The 13,414-nt window shown below is 36.9% G+C and overlaps 1 protein-coding gene across 1 annotated transcript; it reads right to left on the minus strand.

Annotated features, from left to right (window-relative positions):
- Positions 1 to 3,490: 3,490 nt before the first annotated feature.
- Positions 3,491 to 12,393, minus strand: LOC311627610 (caspase-13-like; the record flags this gene model as incomplete). Its single annotated transcript, XM_084894107.1, is given in 5 exon segments — positions 3,491 to 3,589; positions 9,223 to 9,329; positions 10,907 to 11,103; positions 12,149 to 12,225; positions 12,229 to 12,393. Coding segments are annotated over 5 exon segments (645 nt in total).
- Positions 12,394 to 13,414: the final 1,021 nt, after the last annotated feature.

Below are 13,414 nucleotides of genomic sequence, written 5' to 3' on the forward strand. Positions count from 1 at the left end.
CCTCTTCTTTATCACATCTCTCTCTTTCATCCTGTTTTCCTTTCTCCTGTCTCTGTTTTAGTGTTTTGTTTTTTTCTTTCTCTTTATCCCTTGTTAAAAATTAATCTTCTTTATCTGCTTTGTTGGTATGTTATTATTATTGTATGGGCAATTGGGAGGGACCCAGGCCTGCAGGTGAGAACAGTTGGGGGGGTGACCAGGCCTGCAGGAGAGGGCAGTTAGGGCCAAACAGGCTGGCCAGGGTACAGTTAAGCATCAATCAGGCTGGCAGGGGAGTGGTTAGGGGGTGATCAGGCTGGCAGGCAGAAGCAGTTAGGGGGCAATCAGAAAGGCAGGCAGGTGAGGAGTTGGGAGCCAGCAGATCTGGATTGTGAGAGGGATGTCCAACTGCTCATTTAGGCCTGATACTACCAGGATTAGGCCTAAAAAGGCAGTCAGACATTCCTCTAGGGATCCCAGATTGGAGAGGGTGCAGACTGAGGGACACGCCCCCCATGAATAAATTTTCTGCACTGGGCCTCTAGTATTCATTTAAGTTCTTTAGTTACTTTCATCCCACCCCCTAGCCATAGGTAAAGTGTGTTTATTTTAGATAGGATGGAACTGTGTTTTACTTTTTTATTTAGTCTAAAAGTCTATGTTGTTTACTTAAAGTGCATAGAAAAATTATAATTATCTGTATTAAATTACAAATTTAAATTATATTTAATATAGTTCAGTTTGAACCTGACATCTTGCTAGTAGTTTTCTATTTCTCATCAGTTCCTTTTTCTTCTTTTTTTCAATTAGATGATTATTTCTCATTAGTATTTAATTTGTTAATAGTAATACCACTATTTTTAGACATTGATATAGAGTTTATAATAGGAATCTTTAATTTATAACATTCTATCTTAAAACTGTTCTTACTTACATTTGACATACTGGTAAATGGCTTTTAAAAACATACTTCCATTTCCCCCATCCCTTGTGTTATTGCTATCATGAATTTAAATTCTTAATATGTTTTTAGATTCAATTGTTGATAGATATGCATTTATTGTTTTTTCATCATTCATATTTTTTATCTTTATCTTCTTCTTCCTCTTCTTAAAGAATACCTTTCAACATTTCATGTAATACGGGTTTGGTGATGATGAACACCTTTAGCTTTTTCTTGTCTGTGAAGCTCTTTATTGGATCTTCAATTCTAAATGATAACTTTGCTGAGTAGAAGGTAATCTTGGTTATAGGTCCTTGCTATCCATTACTTTGAATATTTCTTGCCACTCCCTTCTGGCCTGCATAGTTTCTGATGAGAAATCAACTGACAGTCATATGGGCACTCCTTTGTAGGTAACTAACTGCTTTTCTCTTGCTGTTTTTAAGATTCTCTGTCTTTAGCCCTTGGCATATTAATTATGATTTGTCTTGATTTGGTCCTCTTTGGTTTCCTCTTGTTTGGGACTCAGTGCTTCCTGGAGTTGTAAGGCTATTTCTTTCACTATGTGGGGAAAGTTTTCTGTCATTATTACTTTAAATAGGTTTCTAATATCTTGCTCTCTCTTCTTCTGGTACCTACTTAATGTGAATGTTTGTACACATAGGAGATTCAATGAACAGAATAAACTGGTAAATAAAATAGAATCAGAGGCATGGAAATGAAACAGACTAATGATTCTCAGAGGAAGGGGGGAGGCGGGAAGAGATTAAACAAAGATATTACAGTACATATACATTGACTATGGATACAGACAATAGGGGGGCAAAGGCCTGGGGCAGGGTGGGAACTGGCTGGACAGGGGCAATGGGAGGAAAAAAAGAGACATCTGCAATACCCTTAACAATATAGAGTAAATAAATAAATAAATAAATAAATAATTCTTAATAGGCTCTAAATCATGCAATGGATCATATTTTTTGTTTAAATAATTATGTTTTAAATAAAAACTGATGAAAATAAAGAGCCTTTGGAAAGTATGGGACTTCTCATTCTGCTTATTTTAATCTCCTCTGGTGCCATTTTTATTGCACCTGAAAAATTATCTTTGCATTCTCTTTTCATTTACTTACTTGCCATAGTGTGGCTTACTGGCTCTCTTATTTTTCTTGGCTTTGTAAGTTTATTTCAACTGTATTTGTGTTGCAATATTTTTGAAAATAAGTTTATGGTCATTTTTATTTTTGTTCCCCTATATGTAATGTCATTTTCCTGTGTTTTAAAGAATCTTATGTTGTCCCTAACTATCCTCCCCTGTAGGTCTGGTCCCAACAAACTGCCCTCCCCTACCAGCCATCTTGTGGCAGCCATCTTGTGTCCTGGGGATAGCCATCTTTGACCACATGGGGGCATCCATCTTGTATGTTGGAGTGATGGTCAATTTGCATATTAGTCTACTAATATATGGGATATGCATAACCCATTGATGCAGAAAATAATGTGGTAAATGCCTGGGGCAGGATGCAGCGTGAGTTAGAAGGGGTAAATATGGAAGGAAGGGGGACATTTGTAATACTTTCATCAATAAATTTTAAAAAGTTATATATTATAAACCCTGAATTAACTACCATATTTTCCGGCATATAAGATGACCCCCTAATTTTACAGTTAAAACATAGGTTTGACTCTGGCCTATCTGAGCAGGCTTTTTACTAGAACACAGTGTAGCTTCGGGTATAGAACATGTACACTGTGTTCTAGTAAAAAGCCTGCTCAGATTGGCCAGAGTCAGAGAGGTGGTCTATTAAAAAAAGAACTGGTATTGCCTCAAAAGTGGGGGTAGTCTTATACAGCGAATATAGGCCTACACCTATGTTTTAACTGTAAAATTAGGGGTCGTCTTATATGCCGGAAAATACGGTACTACAAGAAAATTGGAAATTATGGCTAATAATCTAAAAAGGATATAAAACAAAATTATAAAAATACTCAACTCAAGTGATAGCAGAAAAACTGAAAAGAGGGGGGGAAAAAACAGATAATACAAATTTTAAAAATAGCAAAATTTAAACCTAACTTTATCAGTAATCATATTAAATCCAAATGGTCTAAATTCACCAAATAAATGTTAAGTATTATGAAACTACATAAATAAAGATAAATATAATCACCCTACATAAAATACACTTTATAAATAATGAGACAAATAGATTAAAAAGGCAATAATGGGAAAGTGTGTTGTATTAAAATCAATCAACAATAAATTGGAATAATTTATTAGATTCAGATAAAATAAATTTCATTTCAGAGAATATTAACAAAATAAAATGTATATAACTATGATGAGATTAATTCAGGAGAAAGGCATAACAATTCTGAACATTTATACACTTAAAAACAATTATCATATGAGTAATATGCAAATTGATCCTAATGGCAGAATGACCAAGAATGACTGGTTGCTATATAGAACTAATAGTTTATTTGTGCATAATTTGTCACCATTCTGTTATCTATCTACTTTAGTCAATTTTCAGGTTTCTTAACATCAGCTATGGGTATTTACTAATATTAAATGTCTGGAAAGAGGTAAAAATATCTGGTCATAGTTTTTCTTTCAAGTGTAGGCATCTGAGCTTTAACACCTGATTCTTCAAAAGACCTTTGCACCTAAAAATAAAAAGAAAGTTTTGGGTCCTTCTTCACCTTGGGCAGAATGAGAGAACCAATTACAGCATTTGCCGATGAGGACGGTGGGAATCCAGGTTATTTATAGAGAGGTCAAAGATCATAACTGTCCTAAAAATAAATCAAACCTTTAATTATGCTGTCAACTCCCCATTCACACTCATAACCTAATACTCTAGGTAACAGCCTCAAATTTACCATCAAATAAATTTCCACTAAATCCATGACCCCAGTGTTATAGGGTAAATAGTGTTTTCACCAATTCCACATGTTGAAGCCATAACCCCCAGGACTGCAGAATGTGAGTGCATTTGGTTTAAGGACCTTTCAAGTGGTAATTAAGTTGAAATGAGGCCATGAAGGTATTTATATTCCAATATGACTATTGTCTTTATAAGAGGAGGATAGATATGGCAGAGACAGAAAGAATGTGGATGCACAAATAAAAGGGCATGTGAGGATACATTAAAATGGAGGCAATCTGCAAACCAAGCAGAGTCCCCTCAGAAGAAACCAATCCTCTCAAAACCTTGATCTGGGTCTTCCAGCCTCTGGAACTCTGAGAAATAAGTTTGTTTGTTTGTTTGTTTGTTTGTTTGTTTGGATATGACAGCCTGGTGAATTAACACACCCATTAACCTGGAATATCCATTAACTTTATTTCTGATCTCCACGCTTGAAAAAAAAAAAAAAAAAAAAAAAAAAAAAAAAGATCATTATATGACATATAGTAACCTGCACATTTTAAAAATGAACAACCTGATAAATTTTGACATATAGGTGTACTGGTAAATCATTGCTACAATTAACATAATTAACATGTCTATCACCCTCAAAAGTTTTCTCATGTCCTTTTATAATACATTTCTCTCCAAGGGCCCCTCATTTTCAAACAAGTAATGAATGCTTTATACACTATTAGAAGCCTGGTGAATGATATCATGCATGGATAGGATCCCTAGGCCTGGAAGAGATCAAGGCCAGCTTGGGCCTTCCTTTATTTGATGCTACCTCCTGGTGGTCAGTGCATGTCATAGAGATCAATCGAACTCCTGGTCTCCCATTCAAACTCCTGAGGGGACAATTTGCATATTAGGCTTTCATACCCTATCTAATAAAAGAGTAATATGCAAATTGGCCATACCCCCACTATACCTACAAGCCACACCCACCAGCCAATCAGGAGTGAATATGCAAATAAACCCAACCAAGATGACCGTGGCCATAGAGAGCAGAAGGGAGGCTTGGGTTTCCTCGGCAATGAAGGAAGCCAAGCTTTCCATCTGCCCTTGCCAACCCAGGCATCCACTCAATGCTACAAAGTTTCAATGATAGAATATAAATAAATCCCAACAGAAAAGATGGCACACACAGAACTGGAAAGAGCAGGAGGCTTGAGTTGCCTCCAGGTATGGAGGAATCCAAGCTTTTCACACACCCTGGACAGCATAGGCCTACACTCAAGGCTACAAAGTTTTAATTATAGAAGGTAAATAAATCCCAACAAAAATGGCTGTGGCCACAGAGTTAGCAGGAGGTTTGGCTCCACTCAAGGCTACAAAGTTTTAATTATAGAAGATAAATAAATCCAAAATACCAGGGCCTCCACTTGGGTCACTGGGGGGTGGAGGAGGCTGGCATGCAAACCACCACAGGCTTCTCATCCAAGCCACTGCATGCCCCAAAGGAACCCCCACCCTGATCTGTGAGATCCTTCAGGGCAAACCAGCTGGTCAACAGGCCTCTATCCTCTCTAAACCTATCTAATAAAAGAAAAATATGCAAACTGACCATCACTCCAAAACACAAGATGGCTGCCCCCATGTGGTCAAAGATGACTGTCCCCAAGTGGTCACAAGATGGCCTCCACAAGATGGCCAGCAGGGATGGGCAGTTGGGAGGGACCAGGCTTGCAAGGGAGACCAATTGGAGGTGATCAAGCCTGCAGGAGAGGGCTGGCAAGGGAGCAGTTAGGCATCAATCAGGCTGGGAGGGGAGTGGTTAGGGAGTGATCAGGCTAGCAGGCAGAAGCAGTTGGGGGCAATCAGGAAGGCAGGCAGGTGAGCAGTTGTGAGCCAGCAGTGCTGGATTGTAAGAGGGTGCAGGCTGGGTTGAGGGACACCATCCCCCCCCTCACCCTTCGTGCACTAATTTTGTGCACTGGGCCTCTATTATATGTCATTATAGGTTAGTTTATATTTAGAATTTCATATAAATTAAAATCATAAAATAGTTTTTATTTTACTCTTTTACTCCAGCATACTTATTCTTTTAATTCACCTATGAAGATATATGAATTAATAGTTTATTCCTTTTTATACCTGAGTACTATTCTACTATATGAACACACCATTAATTATTTGTCCTTCCCACTGTTGATGGATATTTAATTTGTTTCCAGTTTTCAGTTATTAAAAATATAGCTGTTAATGAATATTCACATTCAAGTACAGCAATGTGATCCTATACTTTCATTTATCTTAGATGGTAGGTGTAGGATTTGTTATTTGAGAGCTTATTGATATTTTCCAAAATGAATTTGTCATTCCATTATTGCTTCTTACATTTTACTGCAGGCCAAGTGTATGAAAATGTGTGCACTTGGGTAGGGAAGTCCCTCAGCTCAGTCTGTGCTATCTCACAGTCTGGGAGCTCTTAGGGGATGTCCACCTGCTGGCGTAGGCCCACTCCCCAGGGTATTGAGCCTGAGCTGGCAGTCAGACATCCCTCTGGTAGACTGGGAGTCCTTGAGGATGTCCACCTGACAGCTTAGGCCCATTACCCACGGTATCCTTCTGGCAGTGCAGGAGCCCTTGGGGGATGTCAGACTGACACCTTAGCCAGGGGTCCTCAAACTTTTTAAAGTGGGGGCCAGATCACGGTCCCTCAGAGAGCTGGAGGGCCGAACTATATGAACTACTAATTCCTACTGTAACACCTCGGCTGCGCTCACTGCCCAAAAAACCTGGCGGGCAGGATCAGACTCCTCTGCGGGCCGCATGTGGCCCGCAGGCCGTAGTTTGAAGACCCCTGCCTTAGACCCTAAGCTGCAAGTTGGACATCCTTAGCACTGTGGAGAAGGCAAGAGAGGCTCCTTCAACTGATGTTGCACTCACAGCCTTCAGCTAGGCTTGTGGCTGAGCACTGCATTGAGTGTCTTTCCCCTGGTGGTCATTGCACATCATAGCTACCCATTATTCTGCCATTAGTGTCAATTTGCATATTGCCCTTTTATTAAATAGGGTAATTGTTTTCAAATGAATAAATGTTTAGAATTATTATGCCTTCCCCCTGAATTAATCTCATAATAGTTATACACATTTTTTTCTGTTAATATTCTCTGATATGAAATTTATTTTATTTGAATCTAATAAACTATTACAATTTATTGTTGATTAATGTTAACACAATACACTTTCCCATTATTGCATTTTTTACTTACTTGTCTCATTATTTCTCATTATTTATAAGTGTATTTGATGTAGGGTGATTATATTTATCTTTTTTCTCTTTTTTTTTAATGTAGTCTCATAATACTTAACATTTGATTGTTGTATTTAGATAATTTGCATTAAATATGATTATTGATAAGGTTAGGTTTAAATTTGGCTACTTTAAAAATTTGTGTTATTTGTTTTTTCCCCCTCTTTTCAGTTTTTCTGCTGTCACTTGAGTATTTTTATAATTTGTTTTGTGTCCTTTTTAGGTTATTAGCTATAATTTCGAATTTTGTTCTTTTAGTAGTTAATTCAGGATTCATAATATATAACTTTTTAAAATTTATTGTTGAAAGTATTACAGATGTCCCCCTTTCTCCCTCATTAACCTCTTCTAACCCTCACTGCCCTCTGCCCCAGGCATTCACCACATTATTGTCTGTGTCCATGGGTTATGCATATATGCATATAAGTTCTTTGATTGATATCTTCCCCCTCTTCCCTTCCCCTACCTTTCCTCTGAGATTTGACAGTCTTTCCATGCTTTTATGTTTCTGAATCTATTTTGCTCATCTGTTTGTATTGTTCATTAGATTCCACATATGAGTGAGATCATGTAATACTTGTTTTTCTCTGACTGGCTTATTTCAGTTAGCATAATGCTCTCCAGGTCCCTCTATGCTGTCTCAAATGAAAAGAGATCATTATTTTTCACTGTTACACAGTATTCCATGGTGTAAATGTATCACATATTTCTTATCCACTCATCTGCTGATGGACTTCCAGATCTTAGCTATTGTAAATTGTGCTGCCATGAACATAGGGGTGCATATATATTCTTTCTGATTGTTGTTTCCAGATTCTTAGGATATATTTCTAGAACTGGGATCATTGGATCAAATCACAATTTCATTTTTAATTTTTGAGAAAACTTCATACTGTTTTCAACAGTGGCTGTACCAGTCTGCATTCCCAGGGCTCTCTTTTCTCCACAGAAGACTTTCTTTTGTCTTTAACTACTGTTTTCTAGCATGAATTATTTCTGATAATTAATCTGCTGCACTCTTCATTCTATTTTTTTTTTTTACTCTTCAATTTTTTTTTACCAATAATTTTGAGAATTTAGACTAACATAAGTCTGTTGTATTTATTCTACATTTTTAATACTTGAGGTTTGTTACTCTTCTTAAATATATAGATTTGTAGATTTTATTACATTTGGAGAAAATTTGGTTCCTATTTCTTCAAATATTATTTTCTTCCTTCCCTTTAGAACTTAAATGTATCGTAGGTCTTTTTCAATTGATCTCACAGTTCACTGATGCTTTGTTTATTTTTCAATGGTATTTTTGTTGTTTGCTGTGCTTCATCTTGTATAGTTTCTTCAAGTTTATTATTTTTTATTTTTACAATATCTAATCAGCTAATAATCTAATTTAGACCCTTCTGAGTAGTTTGCAGGCAAATTATGGTATTTTTCCAGTCTGGCTAGTGGCAATAGGCACTATTCCAGGCTTGGTATGGGTACATATTTTTCCCTGTAGTCCCTTAGGGTTGCTATTTAACCTGATTCAGCAGTATACACACACACACAAACACACACACACACACACACACACACACACACACACACACACTGAGCATACTCTGCTAAATACATCATGGGGACCCTCTGAAGATCTCCCGAGTTCTCTCTTTGTGTAGGTCTCTCTTCTTTGATATTCTGTTCTGTGAACTATAGTCACCTTGTTCTCCTTGGATTGACAGCTTGGTCTCTTCAATTGTGGGAGTCCACTAGGCTCTGCCTTATTTCTGCCTCCATGTGCAGTAGCCTGGAAATTCACTCAAGATAGTAAGTTGGCATGTGTAAGTAAATATTATTCCCTACCACATGTTATCCCCAATGGTCATATTCATTTTCTATAATGTTCTATATTTAATATTCTTTTTTTATCTCTTCCTTATCTTCCATGTTTTTAATATTTTGAATATTAACATACATTAACTTTCTTTGCCTAATAGAGCTTAGTTCTTTGGAAATAATTAAAAAGTAAGGTGTGCTACAGTGTGAATAATACTCCATCGTTTGTGTAAAATATGCAGCTGGGTTATTTATTCTATAATATTTTTTTACTTCTATGAATAAATGAATACTATAGCAGATAATATGCTACTTACCATCACAAATATTTTTGTCAGGCGAAAATGCCTAGAATATTTTTGAATATAATTTATAAGTTGTATGATAAAGAGAGAACCATTTGCTCTTCTCCAGGAAACATTATCTGTGAATAAAGGAAATGCTAAATTTTGAGTTGCTGCCTTCATCCTTACAAAAAGGTCATAAATTGCAAATACCTCCAGACAGACCTATGCATGTAGAAAAAATAAGGACTCAGATTTTTGGGCGTGCCTTTACATACAAAATGACATGGTGCACTTAGTTTGAACTATAAACAACATCATGTAAGGGTTATAGCATTTCAGATGAGAAGTAAAGTTCTAGAACCACAGTTCCATGCTTCAAAATCTAAAACCAATATATTTAGATCTTATTTCCTACAAATATTTTCTCACTTAATCTTAAAAAAATTTAAGGCCTAAGAGCTACAAATAGATGACACAATTATTGAACCCACATTTGTCTGTCTGTCTCAGAAGATACTGCCATATTCTGATAGTTCAGTAGGCCTGGGCACAAAAGTCTTCATGTTTCTCCCTCTGGAAGGGTCTCCATGTTTAAATAATATAACTTTTCTATTGTCTTTGTTGAGTTTGCTAAAATAGCCTAAACTTTTCATTCAGATTAACTTGGGTTCATAACTGAATACTACTAGTGTTTATTCAGGCAATTGATATGATTTTTGTGAGCTTTAGTTTCCTTTTTTGGGGTGAATGAGATGACAATATTTAGATGTGCTAGAATATCTCAATCTCTATCTCAATCTCTATTTCTATCACCTATATCATCTGTATCTAAAAATCATCTAATCTATAGATATAGATATATAGATATACATGTTTTGATAAATTAAATTAAATATAGTAAGTAAGACTAAGCTTCTGCTTCAACATTTTTAAAATTCTATCTGCCTTTGTACAGGCCTGAGAATTCTCTTCTTTCTACTATACTATGTTCTTTTTTAAATGATACCACCTTAAATATGCTGATTTGGGGAATTAATTCTTTAAACCTCATTACTACCTCAGGTTGCAATATCACTTTACCATGTGCTGCTAATTATTTAATTATCTTTTAACAGCATTTTATACCTCAATTTCTTGTTTTCCAAACTATAATATATGCTTTCTGCAAAGGAGCTTACACCCTCTTTTTCTTTTAATACTTTCTTCAGCAGTGAAAACAATGCTATTTTGCACATTAGACTCACTACATCAATATTGCTGTGTACCTACTGATCGCTTCGTAGGGGTGTCGAACTCAATCAGAGAAGGGGCCAAAATCTAAAATCCAGCCTAAATCGTGGGCCGAATGGTTTACTGAACAGTCATAAACTGACAATGTCATAAACTGACAGTGGAGTGCAGTGATGACAGCGCGGTGCGGGCCACATTGCAAGGCCTGGCGGGCTGGATTTGGCCCGCGGGCCTTGTGTTTGACATATGTGGCTTATAGGATATGCGACACTAGCATCTGGGTGGATGTAGAACCTGAGGGAGACTGGATGACCAGAGGAAACTACAAAAGGAGACTTCAGAAACGTTGAAAGGTTCTTCTTTCCTTTATAAATTCCTCCCAAACACGTTTAGTCTGTGTTCTTTCCTGAAATATTGAGCCAAATTATGATGGCAGGCATTCCTCATCCCTACAAAGCCTTACCTACAAATGAAAGACACATACGTGGTGTTAAGGAGCAGAAAACAACAAAATTCTTCTCCCCATGGGTCTTGTGGACACCATCTTCCTTCAGGCCCACTGGAGACTCTGCAGAGCTGTCTGCTGAGGCCATTGGAGAGTCACTGACCCACACCTCTCCGAGGTTTGCTGAGGGGACACCACCTATTATATTCTTCACTGCTAAGCCCATGCTAGCAATCCTTTGGCAACCAAATAAATAGGGTGCCCTTGATTAAGGTGTTCTAATTAAACACACACACACACACACACACACACACACACACACACACACGCAGTACAGAGCTAACACAACATTATCTATACTCCAATTTAACAGGATGTCAATAAATAGCAACTACCACCTAGACCTGAAATGTACCTATTGATCAGGGAGAGTAATGGTGCTATAAAATACTATTGACTATTCCTGAGTAACCAGTTTTTGGTTTAATGACAGTAAAGTAACATTGCAATGCCAAGGAAGGAAATATCTGCTTAATTCAATAACAGACATAGGATTCTAAAACAAAAATTTTCCCCTTTCCCATTGCTACTTATCTATCCCCCAAATGATATAAGTATCTTGAAGTTTGAATTAAAATATGAAAAGGGAATCTCATAACTATTTATTTATTTATTTATTTATTTTTTGTTCGTTGAGGTATGATGATTTACATACAGTAAAATTCACTTTTAATTGAGTTTATTAGGGTGACATTGGTTCACAAAATCATGCAGGTTTCAGTGGACAACTCAACAAAACATTATCAGCACATTGCATTGTGCTCCCATCACCCCAAGCAAAGTCTCTTTGCCCACCTCCATTCTCCCCACCCACTTTCCCCCTATCACCACACTTCTGTTGGTATCTATGTATTATATAATACTTTTAAAATAATCACTTCACCTTCTGTCATCCAGCCAGAGATAATAAAATTTTGATTCAGAAATGTTGAAATTAAAGCTATTTATATGTTACAGTTTTAATAGTTCCATATAAAAATAATTTAGAGTTAGCTTAATATCAACATCACTTGTTATGGTCCACTGAGAGTGAATAGAGTTTATATTTATTTGTATATCAATTTCCTTGTTGTGATCGCTAAGTATTCTTCACAAAAATAAATAGTAGGTATAATTGCAAAAGTAAGGCAGGTTCAGGGTTATTTTCACTAAATATAAAACACCCAGTAAAATCTTGCATGATACACACCTCCCTGACCTCCCAATCCCATCAGAACTCACCATCTTTGTAGGCCTTCCTGGAGGATGATGACCTTGGACTTGTCCGTTAGATAGCAGCAGTTTCGATAGTTGAAAATCTAGAATATGGTGTCATAAGGTAGCACATCAGGGTTTTCATTGCTATGAAGAGTCCCACAGATTATATACAGGAGGCCCTGAGACATGAACACCAAGAATGTACTATATGAGGTCCTGTGCTCTGAGTGGGAAGAGATCAACCACAGAACTTGTAGGCATATATGCATAACTGATAAACACAGGCAATAGGGTGGTGGAGGCCTGGGGAATGGGCAGGGACAGGGGCAGGCAATAAAGAATCAATGGAAGAAAAATGTGGACATATGTAATATTTTCAACAATAAAGATTTTTTTTAAAATCCATTTATAATTTTTTTGAAGATTAAATACATTCTCGACCTACTTTAATCTACATTTATCGTAATTAAAGTTTCATGCCCTTTATATGGACACTAGAGGCCCAATGCATGAAATTTGTGCAAAGGGGCTCGGCCCTCAGAGCCCTGGCTTCATCTGGAAAGTTGTCCAGAAGATCTGCTGTTCAGTCTAATTAGCATATTAGCTCTTTATTACATAGGATTATTTTTAGCATATATATATATATATATATATATATATAAAATTTAGTATCTATATGTAACATGATGCAGCATTATTTATTCATTATTGCCAATCTAATTCTCTTCATAGAATAAATTAACTATCTATAGTTACTTATTAATTACTATTTCCCAGATATCCCCCTAGGTGTCCCAGATTTCAAAAGGGTTCAGGCCAGGCCAAGAGACCCCACTGGTGCATGAATCTATGCAGCAGGCCTCTAGTATGTACTATATAAGATCTTTGGTCACCGAAACCGGTTTGGCTCAGTGGATAGACCATCAGCCTGCAGATTGAAAGGTCCCAGGTTCAATTCCAGTCAAGGGCATGTACCTTGGTTGCAGGCACATCCCCAGTAGGGGGTGTACAGGAAACAGCTGATTGGTATTTCCCTTTGATTGATGTTTCTAACTCTCTATCCTTCTCCCTTCCTCTCTGTAAAAATCAATAAAATATATTTTAAAAATATATGTATTTGATTAATCTCTCCCTACCCTCACTCCTCCCCACTTCCCTCTGAGATTCATCAGTCTGTTTCCATGTTTCCATGCTTGTGTTTCTGTTCCTGAATTGAGTGTCTGTCCACTGGTGGTCAGGATACATCATAGCTACTGGTCAGGCAGTCGAATGGTTGACTGGTCAGCTGGT

This window comes from Pipistrellus hanaki (genome assembly GCF_964339955.1).
Source record: "Pipistrellus hanaki genome assembly, chromosome: 9".
NCBI classification, from domain to species: Eukaryota; Metazoa; Chordata; class Mammalia; order Chiroptera; family Vespertilionidae; genus Pipistrellus; species Pipistrellus hanaki.